The following is a 24,771-nucleotide window of genomic DNA, read 5'->3' on the forward strand; positions in this document are numbered from 1 at the left end:
AAATATGTAACCTCTACTTCCTGACAGATCTTGTACCTTCTGTGGGTCGATAATCCATCAACAATAGTCCCAATGCTGACCCTGCTAGGGAACAGTAGTACCCCTGAGAGCAAGGAAGACTACAGTGAAGTTGACAGAAACAGGGGACACAACTGAGACTTTCCCTCAGAGACATCTATTTATCAGGACCTTCTCAACAGGAAGCCAGAACTTTTGTCCAGCACCTGGGCTGATGGTGCTTTCTGAGCTGGGGATGAAGATTGGCTAACCAGGCCTCTGGGAATAATGTGTGGCCCAGGGGAACATCCATGGCTCTTCTTGCCATGACATTGAGTGGGACATCATTGGTCCTGCCCTGCCATGGTGGCCCTGGCCACAATTCCCTCAGCTATGGAAGCATGGAGGTGAGCCCATACTGGGAACGCAGGGAGCCAGAAAGCCAGCTTGCGTGCCTAAGCATCCATTTTTGAGCCTCTTATCTAACTGGTTTTTGATCGGCTGCCTTCTGATCTTGTCTGGAACCATTGTCACTAACCCAAGAGCAGAGTCCGTGCCTGGTGTTTTCATTCCTGTCATGTGAGGATACCACACTTACACTTGAGGATTAGCTCATGCTCAGAGGAGCTCTGCCAGGCCAGTAGCTTGAATTTAACGGCTTTGAGCTCCAATTTTCATACATGTTTGGCTTTTCCCTCCGTGTGACCACTCAGCTCTTTCTACTGCTTTTCAGCCTTTTCTTACACAACTATTAATTGTTGCCACTGATCGTTTACATATCCACACTCCTAAACATACACCCATCTCAGGCATGAGTGACATGGTATGTTCAACTCTTTTGTTTTCATATTCCATTGCAAAATGTTTCTCAACTTGTAGATCTTCTTGTGTGGTACAACCACAATTGTCCTCCTGTGATTAACCTGGGTTACTTACCTGCCCTAAATGCTGTCACAAATGCTACATTGTTCATTTTAATCCACTTACATGTAGTTAATAAATGCTCCTGTCAGCTATATTAACATCAGATTACTGTTGAAATTAGTAGATTTATCATCTCCATGCTTATATATAAATTTATCCATAGACATAAATGATACATACTCGACAAATTTTGATCTTTATAGCACTGCTTTGCCTCCTTCTATCATTGCACATCTTAGAATCATGTGCCGTTAAATCAAATGCCTTCATTAGCATCAGAACATGGAGATGTCTTCTAAGTGCCATACATTACTCAGCAACAGATCACTCATTTGATTACTTAGGTTTCTTCCAGCTCTGAATCTTGCTGTTTCATCCAATTTTTCTGCAGTTGCTTTCCATTGAATCTTTCCAAAAGGACTGTTAACCTGATCTCACTTGTCAGTGATATATAATCAATTGCTGTTGTTTCTACACCTTTCCTTGAGATTGGAATCTGCAGCAGTTTGATAGCAGCTTCATCCCTTGAGGAATGCACTGACCGCCTCAGTGCCCAGTCCCCCACATGTAGCACATACCAAGTCCTTCATGAGAATTGCTGATAAACCAGCAACATTCTTTTACCCCGCTCTGTTTCCAGTTATCACTGTCAAGACTTCCCTTCACTTGTGCCTTTGATCATCCTTTATCCTCAAGTAATTTCTTTCCTCCCATCTGTCAATTGCTTCTTTGTATTCCGTCACTTATCTATGTCCAATTTAATAATTTTTAGTTTTATCTTAATAAGTTGCATCAACGACTGTTTATCTCCACCAAGTCAGCCGGACTGTGGCTGTCCTCTGTCTCCTGGCATATCATGTTCCTCCTTTCATCTGCCTATCTAGACTAACTTGTTTGGATAACTTAGTCTTAATATTATGCTTTTTCTGCTTTGGCATGGAATTTCAAACCATATCAATTTGTGGCATGATCCAATACAATGTATTTATGCTTCTTATTTAGTTCCCTGGGTTCTTTAATATGTCTCACTGCTCTGCTATTGGAATGGATCTCTGTATTTTCCATACAATTTATAGCCTGGATTGCAGCATCTCAGGCTGATCACCTTTCTCCCACTTTTCTGAGCTACTGAGTGGGTCACAGTCCCCACTGATGACATTCTAACTTTCAGTAATGAGATTTCTGATGTTATTATACAAAGGTATTGTGTTCCTTTCTTTTCACTTTCTCTCTCCCTCCCCTCCCCTCCTCCCCTCTCTCCCTCCCTACCTCGCTCCCCCTCCTCCTCCCTCCTCCCTCCCTCTCCCCCTCCCTCCCCTCCCCTCCCCTTCCCTTCCCTTCCCTCCCCTTCCCCTCCCTCCCCCTCCCCTTCCCTCCCTTCCCTCCCCTCCCCTTCCCTCCCCTTCCCTCCCTTCCTTCCCTTCCCCCTTCCCTTCCTTTCCCTTCCCTTCCCTTCCCTTCCCTTCCCTTCCCTTCCCTTCCCTTCCCTTCCCTTCCCTTCCCTTCCCTTCCCTTCCCTTCCCTTCCCTTCCCTTCCCTTCCCTTCCCTTCCCTTCCCTTCCTTCCCTTCCCTTCCCTTCCCTTCCCTTCCCTTCCCTTCCCTTCCCTTCCCTTCCTTCCTTTTCCCATGTTTTTAGTTTCCAGCTACCACCAGTGCACCATCCCATTGGTTCTCTTTGTGGTCTTTGTTTGTTTGCATGTTTTCTGTTCATTTGTTTGTTGTTTTTTACTTTTTCCTTCCTTAATGCATTTATAATTATTTTGTATTTTTTTTCTTTCTTAGTGCCAGCAGCCAGGTTTTGTCTTAGTTTGGCTGGATCACATCACAGCAGTTTCAGCTGTTTAAGGAATTTGTACATGTGTAATTTTCTCAGATGTGTACAGGCATCTGTTTCCTGATCACGTGTGTGATACTGGGGCTGTCTTAAAGGCTGTTGCCAATGAAGTCTGTCTGTTGATCTTCTGTCAATGATGCATTTTCCAGAGATCTCTCACTACACTGACAGGACTTTTGGAAATCGACTAAGAGTGGTGGGATGGGAACTAGGAGCTCTCCATCCAGTCCTTACTTGCTAATGTGCACAAAGTTAATATCTTATTTCCTCCTAATGTCACACTTTACATTTTGCTGAGCTCAATGCAAGAATTGCTATTACCCTAAGTGCAACCATAAGTTCACTGCACTCACCCAAGTCCTGTTAATTTGGAGATGTGCCACTGCTTTATGATCTATCTCTTGCGGTGAAGCTGTGGTGCATGGCACCAGCATCACCCTATCATCTGAAAAGCCCAGCTGAAGGGATCTGTCAGCCACTTTTCATGTCACCCTCTGCAGATATCAATGAGTGTGAGCGAGACCCACTGCTGTGCCGAGGTGGGATCTGCATGAACACAGATGGCAGCTTTGAATGCATCTGCCCCCCTGGACACGAGCTGACTTCAGAAGGGAACACTTGCATAGGTAAGATGATGGAAAGCTATGATACGACCAGAGTTTTGTCAGGATAATGATGTGGGGAGAACTGAGTGTCATGCTTGGCCTGGGAATGTCCTTCCAATCCCTCGTATGAGTAGAATACATTCCACCAGGAAGGGCTGAGGTTACTCCCAGGAATTCATTATGTTTAGGATGTCTTATTCTAACTGCTGTTCACTGAAGACTGAGCAATAGAGTGATGCTAAGGCAATGGAAAATCTGAGTTTCCTTCTAACTGCTGTATCTCTGTCTTTACCAGTAAATGAAATATTGTTCCCTAGACCTGGAGCCCCATGACCTCTACTCACACAGATCTATACACCCTAACTCTTCACCTCCCAAGCAGGTTGCACCTCAAGCAAGAATGGTTCCTAGTCCCTTGTAATCTCTGAAATGTAGACCCAGCGTGACAAGGTGTCAGGGGCTGTTATGTGTTAAACACGCAATTCAGTTTTAGTTCTCTTTAGGTTGTTTGCATGGCCATAACTGGTAAGCTGTGCAAAAGACATTTGAGCAAAAGGAACTTGCCCAGGACAGTCTGAACTGAGGCTGGGTTCTAGCATGACCAGGAAGGAGTCTGTGGTTCAGGTTTTGGGGAATCATAAACAATACTAAGTAGTGATGGGAGAAGACAGTGAATTGTGAGGATTTGGTGGCTCAGAAAGGATGAAAAAATGAAAGAGTGAAATGATACCAGCCCAGAGCTGAGCCTAGGATCCACAATCCTGACTTGGGGATCAGCCTGCTTTCTCAGGACAGAAAGTATGCGGGAGTGTTTCAGGTCAGAAAGCAAGGACAGATCAAGTTTGGAAGCAGTAGTTAGGTGTACCCAGAGCTGGGTGCCAAATGATGCTCAACGTGGTATCAGGATGGCTGGCTGCTCAAAATGTTCTTTCCACCACAGATATCAATGAATGCTCCCTCAGTGACAACTTGTGTCGCAATGGACGCTGCGTCAACGTCATTGGGACCTACCAGTGTGCGTGTGATTCGGGCTTCCAGGCCACGCCAGATAGACAGGGCTGTGTTGGTGAGTGCTCCGCTGTGCCAAGACCTCAGAGCTCCTGGCCTCATACCTTCTGTGATGCTCAATGGGGTGCCTGAGTGTCAGTTAGCTCCAGATGAGGAGTGAACTTTTTGCTTGAGCTGCTGCCAGACCAATGCTCTTGACAAAGGGTTCTAATCAACTATTGTGAGTTGACAGTGATGCTTTCATTTGTCATGGGGAAGCTCTTCAGTAAACCCACAACAAAGGCATCTCTCCCACTTTCTCTCTTCCCATACTGGCACTGTGTCTGAGCAGCTCTGCTGCAATGCACGTAGTCCAGATGATGACTCAAGCAGAGTCTGACCTCTCCTTTCTCTCCCAGATATTGACGAGTGCACCATAACCAATGGTGGCTGTGACACACACTGCTCCAACTCGGAGGGCAGCTATGAGTGTAGCTGCAGTGAAGGCTATGCACTGATGCCAGACAAGAGATCATGTGCAGGTGAGCACTAAGCCTGGCTCTCATAGATCCTGACCTGGGGTTCTCTGTGTCCATTGCCCATAGCACTGGATTCAGGATGAAAGGTTCTCATTTTTGGGTCACTTCCAGAGAGGTGATTTCTCTGTGCTACTCTTTGCTTTGCACCTCACTTTGGGACCCACAGTCGTGTAACTACATGACTTGGTACACAGCCCCACCTGTGACTCCCTCCTGCCCCTGCTGTTCCCACAGTATACTTTCCCACACTCCAACATCTATACTTCAGCAACAGTCTCCTTCTTTCTAGATATTGATGAATGTGAGGATAATCCAGACATCTGTGATGGTGGGCAGTGCACAAACATCCCTGGGGAATATCGCTGCCTCTGCTTTGATGGCTTCATGGCATCCCTGGACATGAAAACTTGCATTGGTGAGGACAAGGCTGTGCCCTGGGCATGTGCCAGCACTGGATCTGTAGGCTGCTGTTGGAGAGAGAGGATAGCAGCAGAAGCTTGCCCGAGGGTCAGAATATGGTTATTGTGATGCTCAAAGTAAATCCTTCTTCTTCTGCAGATGTGAATGAATGTGATCTTAACCCTAACATCTGCCTGCACGGCGAGTGTGAAAACACAAAGGGCTCCTTCATCTGTCACTGCCAGTTGGGCTACTTTGTCAAGAAGGGAACCACAGGCTGCACAGGTGAGAGCACGCCAGACCTGGAGCCAGGAGTGCTGGTAGGAACACTCACAAACACCAGTAACAGCTGCCATGGAGGGAACATCTTCCCTCTGTTGGGGATACTGTGGGCACCTAGGGATGTACTGGGTGCTGGGAGCCCCTGCTGGGCAGGCAGACATTGGCAGTAGGGAAGATTTCAGACAGGGTGACACCTTCCTGGTCTATATCTGAATCAGGGACCTGCCATTCCTTTTATCTTTATATTGCAGTGGGGAGTATAGATCAGCTCTTCAGCTCAAGGATATGACCCTAGGCCCAAATCACCTTGTTCTCATTCCCTGGGGTGCAGGCTCCCAGGAGCCATCAGTGTCTTGAGCAGTTAGCAGGATGTCACCTGGCTCCCTCATTGTGTGTTTGGGAAACTGAGCATTGTCATACTCTAATGTCCTTCCTTTCTGCAGACATTGATGAATGTGAGATTGGGGCCCACAACTGTGACATGCATGCCTCCTGCATCAATGTGCCTGGGAGCTTCAAGTGCAAGTGTCGCACAGGCTGGCTTGGAGATGGGCTGAAGTGTAATGGTGAGTTCTCAACCTTGAAGAGGATGTTGGTGTGCTCTGTGGGTACCTCTGAGGCTTGGGCTGTGTTGGCATTTGTGCTTACAATGTTCTTGAACTTCTCTAGATGTGGATTTTTGTAGGTGTGGGATGGAGAGTGTCTGCAGGTGTTCCACTGTCAGTCCCTGCAACTATATCTGGGAAGGACATGGCAATTAATGTGGGAGTGAGGGCATGTATTTGCGGGATGTGGAGTGTGTGGGTGATGGTGAGGTATGTGTTGAGTGTCAGACTGGCACCATGGCTGTATGGTGGTATGTTGGTGTGTGGTGTAGAATGTGCAGGGATATGTGGGTGTGGGAGGTATGTGGGGTTGTGCTGTGTGTATGGTACTTATACATGAGTGCAGGGATTTATTGGATCCAAGTGTATGGTGTGTATAAAAGGATGCACGGATACATGCATGGTATGTGTGCCTGAACTGCGGATGCATGAGGGATATGGATATGTGTGCATGAGTGTTTCTCACTGCCAGACTTTGTTGGCACTGCCAGGGGAGTGTGTAATGGCCATGGAGACTCACAGGTGCTCCAAGTGCCTGGAGGCTGCAGTCTCCTGGGCCATTCTGTGTCCACCTGGAGCACATCCCTGGAGTCCCTACACTAGCTCTCCATGCCTAGAGGAAAGGCCAGAGGCAAAATACTGAGGGGGTGCTTCTCCCTGCCCAGACTTGGACGAGTGTGCAACAGAAGAGCACAAGTGCAACCTGAACGCCAACTGCATCAACACACCGGGCTCCTACCGCTGTGCCTGCCGAGAAGGCTTCAATGGAGATGGCTTCTCTTGTTCAGGTGAGGCCCACAGACCCACTTAGCAGCAGGAATGTGACTTAACTGTCTTCCTTGTCTCATCTCATCTTAACTACCAACCTCTCTTGGCATCTGGCTGCCTGTGGACAGTTCCCCAAACCAGATATCTCCTAAAAGCATCCTGCCCTGCAGAATAACCTGTTGAGGTACATTGGGGAGAGATCCACCTTCTTCTCAGCAGGTGTTCAGAGAGGTTCGAGACAATTAGAAATATTGCAGTGCCTTTTCTTTGCAGCCTTCTAGCAGAGGGGAGGGAACAAGCTTGTGGGAATGTCTTGGGCAAAGTGGAGGAAATTGCTGTCTCTTGGTTAATGCCATTCAATCTCACACCTGCATCTCTCCAGATGTGGATGAGTGTGCAGACAATGTGAACCTGTGTGAGAATGGGCAGTGTCTCAATGCACCTGGGGGTTACCGCTGCGAGTGTGAGATGGGCTTCAATCCCACAGAAGACAGCAAGGCCTGCCAGGGTAAGTAACCAGAGTTTTGTTTGCTGCTTCGAGAGCTGCAGGGTCCTTTGTGGCCTTGATCTCTCTCTTGCAAATGCACCATAGCCACCAGATCCACTACTAAGCAAAACTCACCATCATTTGGTGGTGCAAGGCTCCTGTGTTATTGCAGATGGTCAGAAACCAGTCAATCAGTGCTGGGTACCACACTGCCAATGAGCAGATCCTTGTTGGCCATACAAAACTGCAGGCTCTGCTCTGACACCAAACTGCTGCTCCTCAGGCCATCAGGTCCATATGAGACCAAAACTGCAGAACTCTCAGCTCTTCCACTTAGAGGATTTGGTCCCCAGCCTGCAGAGAGCTGATCTAAGCCAAGGATCCATGCAAGATATGAGCAATCAAATAAATGAGAGTTAGGGGAAAAGGCATATGTACAGCATGCCTGGTCCTGCTCACTCAGGAGGTGATATCCTTTGACACTAGAACAGTCATGAGGAGGTGGGTTACCACATCGGTGGCTGGGTTGTGAATGCTTTTCAATGGGAGCAGGAGAAGCCTTTTCTGTCCCTTACCTTGCTAGATCCTGAGTACCTGGCTCTCCTTCTTTTGCAGACATTGATGAATGCACCTTCCAGAATATCTGTGTCTTTGGAACCTGTCAGAACCTGCCTGGCATGTTCCGTTGTGCCTGTGATGATGGCTACGAACTGGACAGAAGTGGAGGCAACTGCACAGGTATAGGACTTCTGTGGGTGCATGGGACGAGGCTCAACACACCATGGTACAGCCTCCCCTTGAATATTGTTTGCAGTTCTGGGCTGCAAAGTATAAAAAGGACATTAAGATACTTAAAAGCATCCAGAGAAGGGCATCAAAGCTGGTAAAAGGGCTGCAAGACATATCCTATGAGGAGAGGCTAAGGACATTCAAGTCTTTTAGGTTAGAGAAGAGGAGGTTAAGAGGTGACCTCACTGCTCTCTACAACTTCCTGAGGAGGGGAAGCAGAGAGCAAGATTCTGATCTCCTCTCTGTGGTAACTGATGGCAGGATAAGTGGGAATGGTGCAAAGCTGCACCAGGGGAGTTTCAGACAGGACATTAGGAAAGACTTCTTTACCATGGAGGTGGTCAAACACTGAAACGGTCTTCCTAGAGAAGCAGTTGTGCCCCATGCCTGTTCAGTGATCAAGAGGCATTGAGACAATGCCTTCTTTAATTTGCTTTGACTTTTGTTAGCCCTGAAGTGGTCAGGCAGATGGACTTGATGATCTTTGTAGGTCCCTTCCAACTGAGCTATTCTGTAAGCATATTCTGAGAGCCTTGCAAATGTCGTGGCTGTGGGAACACAGCCTGTACACAGCACACAGAACTTAGGGTCGGGACTGTTGTTTCTGTGGCAGTCTTCATCATTCCTTTCAGTCTTTATCATCCTTCCATCTTTTCAGACATCAATGAATGTGCAGACCCCGTGAACTGTATCAACGGCCTGTGTGTCAACACTCCTGGCAGCTACCTGTGCAACTGTCCACAAGACTTTGAGTTGAACCCCACTGGTGTGGGCTGTGTGGGTGAGTGCAGATCTGTAAGCACACCTTCCAACCAAGAGCTTGTTGGTCCTTCTTCTGACCACAGTCCCTCGTGGTCAGAGCTGGCCACTACCAGAGACAGACTTAACTGCAGCAAAAGAAGAGTATCTTCCTCCTGTTAAGCCTGGCCCAGCTTGTTTCACCAGTATGGGTACTCTCCTGATTGGAGAGATGTTATTTCTCCCATGCATACAATTCTTTGCTGGACAGGCTTGCTCACACAGTGCTTTCTTTCTGCAGATACCCGTGTTGGGAACTGCTTCCTGGACACCCAGGATCGTGGAGATGGGGGGATCTCCTGCAGTGCAGAAATCGGAGTTGGTGTCACTCGGGCATCCTGCTGCTGCTCACTGGGTCGTGCATGGGGCAACCCCTGCGAGCTTTGTCCTCCAGCCAACACGAGTGAGTGGGAAGGCATCTGGGATGAAACTGGGCATGGACTGAATGGGCAGCATAGGAGGGAAGAGACAAGAAGGGGCTGTGTCCTTATGGTTTCTCAGGGGCCTCAGGTCTGGTATTTGTGATCATCACAATAAAGCAAAGGAAGCTGAGGGAGGAGAGGCTTACTCTGCTGTTCAAGGCTGCATAGGTGGACCAGGGCTGAGAGAAGGTGGGATGGGGAAAACCAGCAAGTTGTATATGGGAAGTCCATGTTGGTGTCCTTTGTTCCTCATCACCATACGCTGGGGCAGGGAAGTGGATGTGAAATAACTCCCTTCAGGAGTGGGCTGGTAGAGGGAGAGAGTTAAGCTAGCTTGGGGTGTGATGAGAGTCAGGCCTCTCACCCTGGACCACTGTCACCACCTTCATGGCCCATTTTTCCTGGAATTCTCCTGTTTTTCCCTCCTTGCCCTCTTTCATATGAGCTCACTTGGCTCAGGATCTCCTGACTGACTTTTCCTACAGCTGAGTACAAAACCCTGTGCCCTGGAGGAGAAGGTTTCCGGCCCAACCCCATCACTGTCATCCTGGAAGGTAAGCCTGCCCAGAGCCTTCCTACTATTTGCTGCACTGCTGGGCCCACTGAGCTCCAACCACTGAGTGATAAACAGCGTGTGTTCTCCTCAAGCATTCTCCAGACACCTGGCAGAGATGCTTAAGTGCCAGCAGTGGGTGGAGGCAGTGGGTCAGCACACTGGGGGTCTGGGGATGGGGTGCTCTGGGGCTGCAGGTGGTGAACATCCCCTGGCTGCTCTCCCACCACAGATATCGACGAGTGCCAGGAGCTGCCAGGTCTCTGCCAGGGTGGCAACTGTGTGAACACTTTTGGCAGCTTCCAGTGTGAATGCCCCCTTGGCTACTACCTCAACGAGGACACACGGATCTGTGAAGGTAACTGCACTGTGCCCTGCATGCCTTTGTGCCTGGCGTGTGCCTGGCGCGTATGGATGTGTGTGCGGAGTTGTGGTTCTGTCTGTGCGGGGCCTTTCCTTCATGCTGTAGGAGTGGCTGGCAGAATTTCTTCTTTCTCCATTCTTACCACAAACCCTGGCTCCTCTTCCTATGCCAGACTGGTCCCTGTGCCAGGCTGTATGAGCCCTGTCCCAGGCCTGTCCCAAGCCCGTCCATACCTTGTGCCCAGCCCACCCTCCACTCCATGTCAGGCCTGACACTACCTGTGCTCAGTACTTTAACCTTCAGACTCCTCTTTTTGGCAGATATTGATGAGTGCTCTGCTCACATTGGGATCTGTGGTCCTGGGACCTGTTACAACACCCTTGGCAACTACACCTGCGTGTGCCCCCCCGAGTACATGCAAGTCAATGGAGGAAACAACTGTATGGGTATGGCATCATCTGAATCTCTGGGAAGGGCTGTGTCGGTACCCTGGCCGTGCACTGCTCATGGTGGGCAGCACACTGTGGGCACTGTGGCTGAGTGGAAGGAGCAGGAATTGCTGGGAGCACAGCTGGGGCTCAGGAGGCACTAGTCAGTGTCTGGGTTACTTTTGCAGACATGAGGAAGAGCGTGTGCTATCGCAACTACAATGACACGTGTGAGAATGAGCTCTCCTTCAACATGACCAAGAAGATGTGCTGCTGCTCCTACAACATTGGCAAAGCCTGGAACAAACCATGCGAGCCCTGCCCTACACCAGCCAGCCGTAAGTCAGCCTTCCTGGAAAGGCAGGCAGTTCTTGCAGATGTGCACGATGTCAGACAGGCAGCTCTGCATGCTGAGGGGTGCAGGTGACCAAATTGGTGCCTGCAGAGGGGGGAGGTTTGTGGGATCTGCTGAGGAGGTGTGGGGGCATGCAGTGGCTTGGGGCCTTTACTCTGAGCCATTACAGGTGCTCGGTGTACTCACATGCCAGCCCCGTGGCTCCTGGCTGAGCACTGTGCGGGTCCCCCTGGTCTCTGTATCCTCTCTGCCATATTTGGGCTTTTTGTTCCTCACTGCCTGCTCACCAGGCATGGCCATGACTGTGATGTTCCCCTTCCAGCCGAGTACCAAATCCTGTGTGGGAACCAGGCCCCTGGCTTTATCATCGACATCCACACAGGGAAGCCCATTGGTGAGTATGCCAGCCCCGCAGCCCCACGCCCTGCAGTAGCACAGTGCCTGTGAGCTTGTCTGCTTCCCTTCCCTTAGCAAATTAAGACCTGAGTAGAGAAAAGGCAAGGAAAAGAGTGGCAAACATGACTGGCTTCAGACCTTTCTCCCAAGAGTCCAGTTTGCTCAGAGCTTCCCACATTTGCACGTGTCTGTTGGTCTCTATTCCACCTGGAGAGGCAGATGGTCAGGGACCAGAGGCAGTAGCCAGGTAGACCCAGAACTCACCTGTTGCTCATGCTGCCAGCAGCACAGACTGACAGTCTTGGAGTGCTGAGAGCTGAACTTTCAGATATGTGTTTCAGTAGATGGAAAGCCAGAGGTGCTGGTGAGAATCCCGATGTTTGTGGAGTCTACAGATGTTGAGGAGTCTACAGATGTTTTGCAGTCATAAAACATGGGCTTGCTGGGCATTTCTGAGACAGCAAATTAGTTAATCATTGCTTCACCTGGTCATGGCAGTGCTAACCTGAACACAGGAGAATGAAGAGGGAAAAAATGAGTTCATCTTCCATCCCCAGGAAGCAAAGATGTGAGCTTTGCTACAGAGGGTGTCAACCACGTGTGTGGAGCGATGGGGCTGCTGGTGGATTGTGCTGATCACAGTGTCAGAGTCAGGGACCCCTGAGCCAGCTCAGTGCTTCATTGCCCTCCTGAGCTCCCCAGCAGCCTGGTCCCTGACCCTGAGTTAATGTCCTCATTACCACAGAGGTATTACACTCAGACAAAGCAAAGTGGATGTCCTGGGCAGGCTCATTCCCAACAGCAATCCCATATCCCCTGTGACTTGGAGTCTTGTGTGGCTCTGCGGTCTGCACAGAGCTCTGCAGAATGGCCAAAGCCTGGTGCTGTCTGCACAACTCAGTATCAGTCCTGCAGGAGTTGTTCTGCTGTTTGCCTGCTGGCTCCTTCCTGCTGATCTTCTTTCTAAAATAAACAAGGGCAATGGTATTCCAGAAATGAGGGATGCTTTTCTCCTTTCTGCCTTCCTGGGATGGTGACAGATGTTGTCTATGTGCAGATATTGATGAATGCAGTGAGATCCCTGCTATCTGTACCAATGGTGTCTGCATCAACCAAATTGGCAGCTTCCGGTGCGAGTGCCCCATTGGATTCAGCTACAACAACATACTGCTCATCTGTGAAGGTAACGGTGGCCAGGACTGCTGCTGGGAGGGGCTGGGAGGCTGAGGGGGCTGCAGTGTAGCAGTGGCATCTCCTTCACTCATGGTGCATCACAGTCAGGGCAGTTAGCAGAGATGGAACAGAATTTGCAGGTTCTCAGCCGTTATTTCTCTTGAAATAATTTTAATTTTCCATGCTAATGGTTGGACAAAAATTGCTGATGTTCATGAATCTTCCTGTCTGTTTCTCCTCCTTTGTCCCTTGGCATGAGTTGTTAGGTTTAAAAGCGTTTAAAAGATTTGAGTTGTACCTAAAATGCATTTTATTATTGAAGAAAAAAATAAAAGAAAGAAAAAAAGTCACTGGTTGAAGCAAACCAAGGATTAAAATTCAGGTGACTCCACTGGGCCTCTCCAGCCCCAGCAGGATGGTGCCCCAACTGTCTGTATGTGCTTCTCCCGCAGACATTGATGAATGCAGCAGCGGAGAGAACCTCTGCCAGCGCAATGCTGACTGCATCAACATCCCAGGCAGCTACAGGTGTGAATGCTCGACTGGATACAAGCTGTCACCTAGCGGAGCCTGCGTGGGTAAGATGGGAGCTGCTTGCTGCCTGCTTTAGAGATGAGTGTGGGAGTGCTGGCACTACTGGGCCCTTTGGTTGGCTCTGCAGAGCACTGAGGTGGGCTCAGGGAAGGATGGGACGAGGGATGCGCCATTCCCCTGCGCTCCTTTCTGGTCCTTTGTCAGACCTGGGAACCACAATCTGCCCACACTGTGATTGTGGAATACCTCCACTTATGGAATAGTTCTTAGGGACTGTAGGCCCCTGAGGGATGAGGAAAGGTCTCTGGTCATGTAGGTGTCTATCACCCAGCAGAAGGCCAGATCCTTCTGTCTATGATCTGCTCCTCTTTTTAGTCTAATGTGGCCCAGAGGATGCAGAAATAGCAGAGCAGATTTCATTCAGCGACTCATTGAAATCCTTTTTTAGAGATTGCAGATCAGTACATTGTCTTGCTTGTTCTCAATGAAGCCATCTCTCAGAAACCTGCAGCTTTGTCCTGCTGTGCTTTTGCTCACAGACTCAGCAGTGCCTGCAGAAGGGCAGCACCTCGGCTTTTTCCTTCTGATCCATCCCTTCTGCTCACCAGCACCCACTGTGCTTTGTCGCAGGTCGCAACGAATGCCAGGAAATCCCCAACGTCTGCAGCCATGGGGACTGCGTTGACACCGAGGGCAGCTACATCTGCATCTGTCACAACGGCTTCAAGGCCACCGGGGAGCAGACCATGTGCATGGGTCAGTGTGGCCACCCCAGTTCTGTGCTGCCCTTTTGAGCGAATCACATTTCACGATGGACGTGAGCTTTCTCCAGCACCTGCTGGGTAGTGCCATGGACAGCCAAGGGCAGGGCCACTGTGTCCTCATAATCCCAGGCTGCAAAACCACAGTGGCACTGTGCATCTGGCTGGGCCCTCTCTGCCCTCCCCTCCAAGACAGCAGCTCAGCCTTTCAGTCAGCAGTGTTTTTTTCCCTGCAGATATTGATGAATGTGACCGACAGCCCTGTGGAAATGGGACCTGCAAGAACACAGTTGGGTCCTACAATTGCCTCTGCTTCCCTGGCTTTGAGCTAACACACAATAATGACTGCATGGGTGAGTTGCATACAGATGACAGACTGGTGCGGCATTCTCTGCCTGTCCTGCAGTGGCATACAGGAATTCAGTTCTGTGTGTCAGTTTGTAACAGTTACAGGAGTAACTGCTGGATCTCACCAGGCTGTGACTGCAGGGATGGTCGGACACATCACCAGTCAGGGGCGTGGGATGGTTATGGTGGCATGCTGACACTAATGTGCTGTGTGTATTTCTTCCCTCTGTGCTCGTCATTTCCCTCTCACAGACATTGATGAGTGCTCATCCATGGTGGGACAGGTGTGTCGGAATGGCCAATGCATCAACAGCATCGGCTCCTTCCAGTGCCTGTGCCAAGAGGGCTATGACCGGACTCCCGATGGGAAGAACTGTGTAGGTGAGTTTCCTTCCCGGGGAGTTGAGCTGTGTGTTGGCATGGCTGCCACTGTGCAGTGCTGAGAGACATGGACTCGAGCTGGTCTACTCAAAGGGATTCCCATAGGAGGCAATAGACTCTCCAGAACCACTCACAAGGCCTCAGGTCCAATCAAGCCAAAGCACTATCATTTTACTGCCCATGGAAACTGGGCCCACTGTGCCTGCATCTCTGGTCAAGCAATGCCAGCTGAGACCTACAGGCAGCAAGGGCAAACATTGCCTTGTCCATCCTCCTAAAGCATCCAGAATTGTACCTGTGATGCCTTGGGAACTACCATACAGTCAGGACTGCTCTGCTGAAGTTGCTGCCAGTGCTGTTGTGCAGCCCCTGAGGCTGCAGGGTCAGACAAGCATATTGTGCCCGAGTTACCTGTGTCTGTCACACTGCCTCCTGCAGCATATTGTCCTGCAGAGCTGAGCCTGCACTGCCAAGGTGCGTGTCTGGAAAATGCTTTCTTTGTGTCTTTAGAGCAAAGCAGTGAGAAGCTGCTAGGTGAGGGCCTGTATGCAGAAAGGCACCCTGCAACTGGGTTCTCAGAGCTGAGCACTGATGCACTGCTTATTTTCCCTCCTCTGCAGATATCAACGAGTGTGTGAGCCTGCCTGGGACCTGCTCCCCAGGCACGTGCCAGAACCTGGAGGGCTCCTTCCGCTGTATTTGCCCCCCTGGGTATGAAGTGCAGAACGACAATTGCATTGGTAATATTGCCTCTCTGCCTCCTCCATTTCCAGCACAGCATGTGACCAACTTGGGTGACTCTCATAGCAACTGTATTCTTTCTGAGTGGGTTAGGCATGTGTCACCACCCCCAAATACCCTAATGAAATAACCAGGCACAGAGCAAGGCCAAGCTGTTCCCAGGGCAAAGGCGGGTCACTGTTTTTGCTGTACCCTGACCACTCCATTGTCCCATTTGCCCTGAAGGTGCGTTCAGGGTTAGGGCTTGAGTCTCTGTCCCCAATAAATGTGGTGACCTGCAGGCAGCAGAGTTCCCCAGAGATCACAACTTCATCTGGTTTTAATGCCATGAAAAAAAGGAGTGACCTTTGGCTGCTTTGTAAGTAATACATCTGCAACGCTTCCAGATATCAACGAATGTGAAGAGGAGCCCAACATCTGCCTCTTTGGGACATGCACCAATACTCCTGGCAGCTTCCAGTGTGTCTGCCCCCCAGGCTTTGTGCTGTCTGATAATGGCCGACGGTGCTTTGGTGAGTGCAGCTCTGCCTACAGGATGATGGGGAAGTACAGGACATGGCAAACACAAACACTGTTGATGGAGGCAGGAGCTAGCACAGCTGTCTGCTGTGACCCCTTAGAGGTGTTCTCAAGATAGGTAGGAGTGGGGGTTGGATATTAAAATATCCTGGTTTGCTGCAGGACAACTTCGTGTCTCTGAGCCAAAATTCAGGGGTGGGTGGGCTGCCCATTTCCTCTACAGCAGCACTGCCTGCCTGAAGAACCATCCAGAACATCAGCATCCTAAAGAAGACCCTTCCTGATGCTGAAGGGCTAAATGGGGAGAGGAGAACAGCATCACAATTGGATGACTGCAATGCTCTGTGCATTTCCCTGTCCTCCTACAGATACTCGCCAGAGCTTCTGCTTCACTCGCTTTGACAATGGGAAGTGCTCTGTCCCCAAGGCCTTCAACACCACCAAGGCTCGGTGCTGCTGCAGCAAGATGCCAGGAGAAGGCTGGGGAGACCCGTGTGAGCTGTGCCCACAAGAAGGAAATGGTAGGTGGGCTGGGCCCTAGGAGAGATGGCCTCCAACATGAGCAGCACAGGGAATGTGTGCAGGTTGGTCCAGACATGTAGCTGTGTGAGCTGTCCAGCAAAAGAGGCTTCTCCATGTGGGGACAATTGCCCTGCAACCTCGTCGCTCTGACCAGGTTGCAGTTTTCTCTACGTCTTCAGCAACCACAGTCGGGTTCTTGGGAAATGGATTGCTTAGTTCTGTTTTGGATATGCTCTAAATTCTCAGTGTGGCTTTAGATAAAACAAAAGCATCTCAGTGCCTCCGGATCCAAGGCAGGCGTAGGTGTTTCCCAGTGAGCTGGAATTTTATGGACTCATTTGTGCAGTGAGCTGTCAAGCCTTCAGTCATGGCTTAGAAGCAGCAAAAGCACATTTTGGCATCTGGGAATGGGTTCATGTCTAAGCCCAGCTCACTTTTCTGCTTTCTTCCAGTTGCCTTCCAGGAGCTGTGTCCATACGGCCATGGAGCCATCCCAGGTCCGGGTGACACCCGTGAAGGTATGGTGTGGTCCAGGGACAAGCAGTGTGTCCTGTGGGGGTGAGGGGTGTCAGTCTAGAAGCAACCATACTTTGGCTATCATGAGAGAAGGATTGAATCCCAATGGCAGTAAGGGGGGGATGTGCAATCCCTTTTGAGCTCATGGTTTCTGCTCACTCATGCAGTCCCCAGCTCTGGCAGGAGGCTGGGATTTCCGGGCCAGCTTTGAGAGGACAGGGGTGTTTCTGGCCACGCACTCCCATGTGATTTAACCTTGCCTTGGTTACCGCTCTAGATGTGAATGAATGCTCAGAGAACCTGGGTGTCTGCATCAACGGAGCCTGCATTAATACTGATGGCTCCTTCCGCTGCGAATGCCCCTTTGGGTACAACCTCGACTACACAGGAGTCAACTGTGTGGGTAAGTGTTTGTCTTCCTCATGTCAACAGCTATGAACAAGAACGTTAGTGTGTGTGTGTGGAAAGAAGGATTTTTGAATGCACTTCTACCCTGCCTCTTTCTTTTTTAACCCTGGCTACTGATTTCGCTGAGCCTGTGCGAATGCTTGGCTGCAAGAAGTTACCAGCTTACATCTCTCCTATATAAATCATCTACCTAACCTGGTCCTGCCTTCCTCCAGATACAGATGAATGCTCCATCGGCAACCCCTGTGGGAATGGTACCTGCACCAACGTGGTGGGAGGCTTCGAATGTGCCTGTGATGAGGGCTTTGAGCCAGGGCCCATGATGACATGTGAAGGTAAGGCTGCTGTGGGGCTGCCCCTTCACCCTGCCTTGCAGAGCTGAAGATGGGAGAAACCAAGGAAATCCTTTCCTGCCTGCCACTCTCCTGCTCTCTTCGTTCCCACAGTGCCCTTCATCCCCCTACCTCCATAGGCACTTGTACAAATATTGGACTATTGTCCCAGAAAACCGCAGCCACATCCAGGCCATGTGCATGCCCCCAGTTGGTTCACTGCCTAGCTGAGTGAGCAGCAGTCAGGTCAGCATCCCCTTTGGCTTCCTCTGAGGTTGGAGGTCAGGGTGAGTGCTGGAGGCCAACGTGAGGGCAGTAGCTGCCTCACCAAGGATCCAGGATCCTGTCCCCATCGGAGGGGCTCAGTCACCTTCTGTGTATCCCTTTACAACTGCAGACTGTGACAGGAAGCCTTGATGAAGCACAGAAAGTTGTCATAAGATGAATGCGCAGAAGGGAAGTCTGTGCTTGGCAGGTTTACTGACATTACTGTCAGGTGATCCTGCTTGGAGTGCAGAGTCAAGCTCTCTCCTCTCTTCTGCCTTCCAGATATTAATGAGTGTGCATCGAATCCTTTGCTTTGTGCATTCCGCTGCATCAATACCTTTGGCTCCTATGAGTGCACATGTCCATCTGGATATGCCCTCCGAGACGACAGAAGAATGTGCAGAGGTAAAATCCTCCTTCTGCAGCCATTTGGGGATCTCCCACTCTCTCTCCAGGTCCTTGCCTCTTGTCTGTCTCTGGTGCTACACAGAAGGCAGGATGTCTGGACTGCTGTCTTTGGGCTCTTGCATCTACACTGGTGTCTGCTGTACGCCAGCCAGCTTTGGCCAAGGCAGCAGGGATTGGCAGAACAGTATAGCTTTGAACACCACTTAGTTGTTCCCACAGTTGTGGAAGCTGGCAGGATGATCTCACCAAACTTTTGGTTGCAGATCTGGATGAGTGTGCAGAGGGTCTGCACGACTGCGAGTCTCGAGGAATGCTGTGCAAGAATCTCATTGGCACCTTCATGTGTATCTGCCCACCAGGAATGCAGCGCAGACCTGATGGAGAGGGCTGCACAGGTACCAAGGGCCAGGCTGGGAGGGTTTCTCACTGGGGCTGGACCTGTATGCAGACCTGTAGCTTTTGCTTATGTCCTGTCAAACAAGTCCTTCCTGGGACTTCCCGTGTGTCACACCTTCCAGTCCTATTAGATGCCTGCACACCCACAGTCTCTGCTCATCTGTAGACCCATATCCAGCCCAGGATGACTCAGCATTACACCTTGTATCATTTTTCTTGAATTTTTCATGCCTGTGTCAAGCCTCTTTGCGCTGTGCTGCTTTCAGAAGTGCTGGCCCATGCACACCTGCACAGTGGTAGGGACAGGAGGAATGCAGAGCAGGCCCAGCTCCACTCCCACTCTGGCAGCTCAACCACCTGCAGGTGGAGAATGTGCAAAGCAGGGAAGTTGGGCACTCTGCTTTAGGGGAGGTCCGAGGAACATGGGTATGTTTCTCAGCTGTCCAAGGGAGTGTACCTCAAAGGACTGTGTGGACTTGTTTCAAGCTGAGTGGTAGCATGGAAACTCATGGAAAGCTGAAATTTGTCACTGCAGTTCTTTGTGCCTTCTTTCCTAGATGAGAATGAGTGCCGTACCAAGCCTGGAATCTGCCCCAATGGCCGCTGCATCAACACAGTGGGAAGTTACCGCTGCGATTGCAATGAAGGTTTTGAAGTCAGTCCCTCTGGCACAGAGTGTATTGGTAATAACCATGGTCTTGATCAGCCTCTAGTTAGTGACATATGGTGCTTCTCAGGTGCTTCGGGGTTTCTGAATTGAATTTGCCCAAAGTAAGATTTAAAAATGTTGAACCACAAGTTCAGTGAGCTGTGGGGGCAGAAGAAAAGTGCAGACAGAGTTGCTAAGATTTGTTTCATGGACAGTTTGCTGTCTATACTTAACCATGTTGAGTTTTGCCCACAGAAGTAAAGTGCACCTCGAGTGCCTTGTAGGGCACTGAGCCTTGGCCCAGCCACTGCTGTGCCAAGAGAGCTGGGAGGTGAGAAGCTGCCAGGGCAGCACCAAGGAGACCCCCAGGATCTGGCAGGTTCGGTGAGAAGGGAGTGGGCCAGAACTGGGGCTCAGGATAGGAACAAAAAGGATTCACCTGTTGGACAGAAGTATCCCATGTGAGCTACATATCCTCACTGAAAACCAGGACTTTATGCATCTCAGAAAGTGGGAGCTGTCACCCATGGCACAAGTCACAGTTTCTCTGATGTATATTCAAGCAGTGCCAGGGAATGTTTCTGAGTAAAAGAGATGGCAAAGCCTATGGAAGGACATGGCTAGAGACATGGAAGGACAAAGGCTAGAGACAGGGACTAACCTGGACACCTAGCACCCAAAGCTGCAGGGAGATGCTTCTTGTGGAATCACCTTTGCCTTTTGTATTACCCAAACCAGACTAGCCTCTGTGCTGGAACTTGCACAATCTGGACAGCTTTCTCAGTTATCATTGCTGCTGGCACAGTCTCACATCCCGAACTTGTCTTCCCACCCTCTCTATTCAGACACCCGCCAGGGCTTCTGCTTTACTGAAGTACTGCAAACCATGTGCCAGATGTCTTCCACCAACCGCAACCTGGTCACCAAATCTGAGTGCTGCTGCAACAGTGGGCGCAGTTGGGGACCCCAGTGTGAGCTCTGCCCCCTACTTGGAACTGCACAGTACAAGAAAATGTGTCCTCATGGTCCAGGGTACTCCACTGATGGGAGAGGTGAGCTGGGACTCAAATCACCTTTAGTGCAGAGGGGAGAAAGCAGAAATGTGGGTAAAAGCCGAACTGCACTGGGAACTGTCTGGGGCAGGTCTACGCAGTCCCTGGAGCAGACAAGTCTCTACAACATTATCTTACAGCTCCCTGCACGTAACCTCTGGCGCTCAGATAAATCCTGGGTTGCCCTGGCAGAATGCAGTCATAGGAATATGGGGATAGAGGCAGCACTGGCATTAACCGCTCCTTCCCTCTCTCCTGCAGACATCGATGAGTGCAAGGTACTGCCCAACCTCTGCAAGAATGGACAGTGCATCAACAGCATTGGCTCCTTCCGCTGCCACTGCAGGCTGGGCTACACAGCAGATATCACAGGCACAGCCTGTGTAGGTGAGTTAAGGAAGATGAGGTGAGATAAGGAAACCCATTTCTCTGTACAGCCCTTTGCCTTGGCAGGCCTCCCTCTGTCTGACTTTTCAGCATGCAAAGAGAGGGTCCTACATTCTCCCTCCTCCCGCAGAGCCTGGTTTCCACCTCTGTCCATATGGTCCCATGTGACCATGGCAGGGCTGTGCATGCTTTGGAGATGAAGAGGTGCCATCCAGTACTGAGATGGTGTTGAGGACTGTGCCAGCAGGCAGGTCCTGGACACAGAATGGAAAAGATCCCAGAAACCAAGCTCTGTGCCCAGGAGGGCAGCTGTGACTTTGAGCACCAAGCCAGGATTTCTCTCTAAACATTTATGATTTTTCCAGATGTGTTCACTCTGGCCTGGCTGAAAAGTTAAGGGCGTTTTCAGAGCCCATTGCTCAGACAAGGTGACACAGTCCCAAGAAATACAGGGCTGTTCTTAGGAGGAGCTTCCATACATCTCTTCAGCCAGGAGTGAACTGGGGAGGTTGTCAGATCCTCCAGTCACATCTCATCCCATGTCTGAGCAGGAAGATGATTACACTCCTTTCCTTAGGAAGTCTTCTAGATCTCCTAGTGGAAAAAATAGATTTGTTTGGGGCAGGGAGTGTTAGGGCCCATGTGGCCGTGTGACTGCTTAGTTTTGTTGAGCTATGAAACCCAGGATCATCTGCATTAATGATAGCCTGGATGGTCAAGTGTGACATGGGGCCCCATCCAGCAGCACAGCCCATGAACGCTTTGTCCTGTGTCTCTCAACTCCAGATCTGGATGAATGTAACCAGTCCCCTAAACCATGTAACTTCATCTGCAAGAACACAGACGGCAGCTACCAGTGCTCGTGCCCCAGAGGATACGTTCTGCAAGAAGATGGAAAGATTTGCAAAGGTATTTCCAAGGAGAAGGAAGCAGCAGAGAACCTGCCTCATCTCTGGCTGCAGAAGTGATCTAAGAATCTGAGAGGGCTGTGATTTGTGGCTTACTGGAGAGGCTGAGAAAAAAATCTGTGTCTTCCCTATGTGTTGGTATGTAATCACAGGGGGTAAGGCTGACTGGACTTGTGATTTTCATGCAGGAACTTTGTGTGTGGTGTTCCTGAGGTTGGTCCATGCCAGATCCTGATCTTTTCAGTACAACTGTTTCACCATGTATACACAGCTGCCATCAACTCACACCACAGAGATAAGCTATCTCAGTAAGAGAAACTGAGACGTGTTCTTGTGCTTATTGCTTTAGACTTGGACGAATGTTCCACCAAGCAGCACAACTGCCAGTTCCTGTGTGTGAACGTTATTGGAGGATTCAACTGCAAATGCCCTCCAGGCTTCACTCAGCACCACTCGTCCTGCATCGGTGAGTAGAGGCATTGGCTGCTGTGCATGCTGAGAGTGTCTTGGGGGGGGTTAGCTTCAGGCCCTCTACAGTCACTCCAAGTCCTGCAGCTCTGGCTGGAATACTGAGAGCTGCTGCTGAATTCTCTGCAGTCAGCATCTGACATTTCATTCTGTTACCAATGCCAGGGAGCTGTCCTCAAAGCTGCGCTCCCCTTGGGGTTGGACTTACAGTGTTAATGTTTTGCAGACAATAATGAGTGCACGGCTCAGCCCTCTCTGTGTGGAGCCAAAGGGCAGTGTCTAAACACACCAGGCAGCTACAACTGTGAATGTCAGAAGGGCTTCTCCCTGGACAGCTCTGGTGTCAACTGTGAAGGTAGGTCTTTCTCTCAGGGACTTTGACAGAAACGTGTTTGATGTGGAAGAGCTCCTAGTTGACTCACAGCATGACTCACTGCCCTGATTTGCCTGGAGACAGACTTGCTCTTGGACAAGAAGGTCTTGGTACTGCAATCATAGCAGCCAAGAATGGGAAAGAAATGGGCCTGTGTCTCACTATGGGAGAGCTCATGACAGGCAAGCCCCACCATGTGCTATGCCAAAGAGAAGCCTGTACTGAACACAGGCAGAATGAGGCAGAACAGAATGGTTCAATCAGGACAAGAGGCCTCAGAGCAAAAACCATTCAAGCAGCAGCTGCAAGGGGATATATGTGGGCCTTGGAGCTGATGGTGCTATGCAGGTGCAAGCCACAGAGCAGTAATAAGGCAGAACCATTCACCTACATGGGCACCCTGATGGGTACTGGTCCCAAGCTTGTACTGTGTACACGTGTGGTCCCTGTGCACCTATTGCTGCCCATGGGACAGGGAGGAGTTGTCTCACCACCCCCTGTGTTACATTCCTGCAGATGTAGATGAGTGTGACGGAAACCACCGGTGCCAGCATGGCTGCCAGAATGTGCTTGGAGGCTACAGATGTGGCTGCCCACAGGGCTACGTGCAGCACTACCAGTGGAATCAGTGTGTGGGTAAGTGTGGGACAGGGAACCTTATATAATGGGCTGAGGGATAGATGGCAGCTGGGCCCTGAGTCCCTCTGCAGCCACCCTGACCATTGCTGACACTGATTTCTGGGTTCACATCTGCAAAGCCATCACTATGCTTCTTGCCCTGCCCCAGAAACCTTTGCCCACTAAGTTTCTAACCAGTTTGCTGTTTCTGGTGCAGATGAAAACGAGTGCTCCAGCCCAACTGCCTGTGGCTCTGCCTCCTGCTACAATACTTTGGGAAGTTTCAAGTGCGTCTGTCCGTCTGGCTTTGACTTTGACCAGGCCTTTGGGGGGTGCCAGGATGTGGATGAATGCTCAGCTGGCGGCAGCCCCTGTAGTTATGGCTGCTCCAACACAGATGGAGGTTACCTCTGTGGCTGTCCTGGAGGCTACTTCCGAGCAGGACAAGGGTAAGAGCCAAGTCTCTGCTGTAGGGATTTCTTAGATTTGAGGTATACCTGGATAAAGCACATTTGAAATGCATCTAGAGTGACATTAAGAGACTGAGACTTGCCCACCACGGCCCAGTTTGACCATCAAGACTGGAAGCTGGTTCTCACCCCAGCTCATCTTCAGCCTGTTTCTGCAGCCATGTATATCTGTATCATGGATGCTTTTAGACTTGGATGAAACCAGAGCCTGGAAGTGCTTCCTGGCAAGGACCCTAGGCAGTTTCTCTCGCTGCCCCACCCTCACCTTGTCTGTAAGTTATCATCTCTCAGCACTGTGGATGCTGAAGTGCAGCTGTGTTATCAGGTGCTGTTCCCAACCTGGCTTGTGCTTCACCTCGACTTTGTGAAGCAAAGTGCTTGAGTGCTCTCTACTGCCAGAAAGCAATCTCACACTCCTCTTCTGTGCTCCAAGACAGTTTTAAGAAGTGCCTGCTGCTCTGCGCAGAGTATGCAGGTAACCAGGTACCAGGTGATGGTGCCCCAGCTCCACCACAGTTTGTAGCTCAGGCCCCTGAGAATGCCCACCAAGGTGGGCATGAGCTGCACAATGTGTATTTTGTGGAGTCCACATAGTACATTGCCAGGGAATGTTGCAGGTTTTTCTGTGCATGCTGTCCCCAGGCATCCTCTATCACCACACCTCTGCTGCCTGCCAGAGTCACCAGAACAATCTGGGAGAGCACCTGGGAGCCAGTGAGCTCCCATTCCCATCAGCCCTTGGCTTCTTCATTGCCAGACCATTGCTGTCCCCTCACAGAATCCCCTTGCTAATGCCCATATTCTCTTCCCATGTCCTCTTCCAAATCCCATATCCTCTTCTAGCACACTAGTTAGTGCAGTTGCTATCAGTGAAGCAGATGCAGCACAGATTCAAACAGATTGAACCTGCTGCCTTATTAAAAAAGATGTGGCCTCATACCTCCCCCAGGCATGTCCTGACCATACAGCATTCTGCACAAGCCATGCAAGGCGTAGTCTTCCCTTTG

At 50.3% G+C, this 24,771-nt stretch overlaps 2 protein-coding genes across 3 annotated transcripts in view; one reads left to right on the forward strand and one right to left on the reverse strand.

Moving 5' to 3' along the window:
* The window catches only part of LOC100538712 (fibrillin-2), a 127,750-nt gene that overhangs the window by 99,625 nt on the left and 3,354 nt on the right, over positions 1-24,771 (forward strand). Inside the window, exons 27-63 of the mRNA XM_010724750.4 lie at positions 3,257-3,382; positions 4,302-4,427; positions 4,768-4,890; positions 5,177-5,302; positions 5,446-5,571; positions 6,012-6,134; positions 6,839-6,961; positions 7,324-7,449; positions 8,044-8,166; positions 8,876-8,998; positions 9,257-9,418; positions 9,923-9,991; positions 10,223-10,348; positions 10,675-10,800; positions 10,971-11,120; positions 11,460-11,531; positions 12,591-12,716; positions 13,159-13,284; positions 13,871-13,996; positions 14,238-14,354; positions 14,602-14,730; positions 15,351-15,470; positions 15,858-15,983; positions 16,359-16,511; positions 16,965-17,030; positions 17,306-17,431; positions 17,652-17,771; positions 18,318-18,440; positions 18,707-18,838; positions 19,397-19,522; positions 20,334-20,540; positions 20,802-20,927; positions 21,714-21,836; positions 22,185-22,301; positions 22,530-22,658; positions 23,193-23,312; positions 23,512-23,743. Of these exons, the coding sequence (XP_010723052.2) occupies positions 3,257-3,382; positions 4,302-4,427; positions 4,768-4,890; positions 5,177-5,302; positions 5,446-5,571; positions 6,012-6,134; positions 6,839-6,961; positions 7,324-7,449; positions 8,044-8,166; positions 8,876-8,998; positions 9,257-9,418; positions 9,923-9,991; positions 10,223-10,348; positions 10,675-10,800; positions 10,971-11,120; positions 11,460-11,531; positions 12,591-12,716; positions 13,159-13,284; positions 13,871-13,996; positions 14,238-14,354; positions 14,602-14,730; positions 15,351-15,470; positions 15,858-15,983; positions 16,359-16,511; positions 16,965-17,030; positions 17,306-17,431; positions 17,652-17,771; positions 18,318-18,440; positions 18,707-18,838; positions 19,397-19,522; positions 20,334-20,540; positions 20,802-20,927; positions 21,714-21,836; positions 22,185-22,301; positions 22,530-22,658; positions 23,193-23,312; positions 23,512-23,743 (4,720 nt within the window). The remainder of the gene's footprint in view (positions 1-3,256; positions 3,383-4,301; positions 4,428-4,767; positions 4,891-5,176; positions 5,303-5,445; positions 5,572-6,011; positions 6,135-6,838; positions 6,962-7,323; positions 7,450-8,043; positions 8,167-8,875; positions 8,999-9,256; positions 9,419-9,922; positions 9,992-10,222; positions 10,349-10,674; positions 10,801-10,970; positions 11,121-11,459; positions 11,532-12,590; positions 12,717-13,158; positions 13,285-13,870; positions 13,997-14,237; positions 14,355-14,601; positions 14,731-15,350; positions 15,471-15,857; positions 15,984-16,358; positions 16,512-16,964; positions 17,031-17,305; positions 17,432-17,651; positions 17,772-18,317; positions 18,441-18,706; positions 18,839-19,396; positions 19,523-20,333; positions 20,541-20,801; positions 20,928-21,713; positions 21,837-22,184; positions 22,302-22,529; positions 22,659-23,192; positions 23,313-23,511; positions 23,744-24,771) is intronic.
* Positions 1-24,771, reverse strand: part of CTXN1 (cortexin 1) — an 89,798-nt gene that overhangs the window by 521 nt on the left and 64,506 nt on the right. The window contains exon 5 of one of the 2 annotated variants that reach the window (XR_014880125.1): positions 11,798-13,004. The gene's annotated coding sequence lies outside the window, so the exon portion shown is untranslated. Of the gene's footprint in view, positions 1-11,797; positions 19,648-24,771 lie in introns of both variants that reach the window. The other variant, XR_014880124.1, reaches the window with a different exon arrangement.

Source organism: Meleagris gallopavo, chromosome 30 (assembly GCF_905368555.1).
Source record: "Meleagris gallopavo chromosome 30, MGAL_WU_HG_1.1, whole genome shotgun sequence".
NCBI lineage: Eukaryota > Metazoa > Chordata > Aves > Galliformes > Phasianidae > Meleagris > Meleagris gallopavo.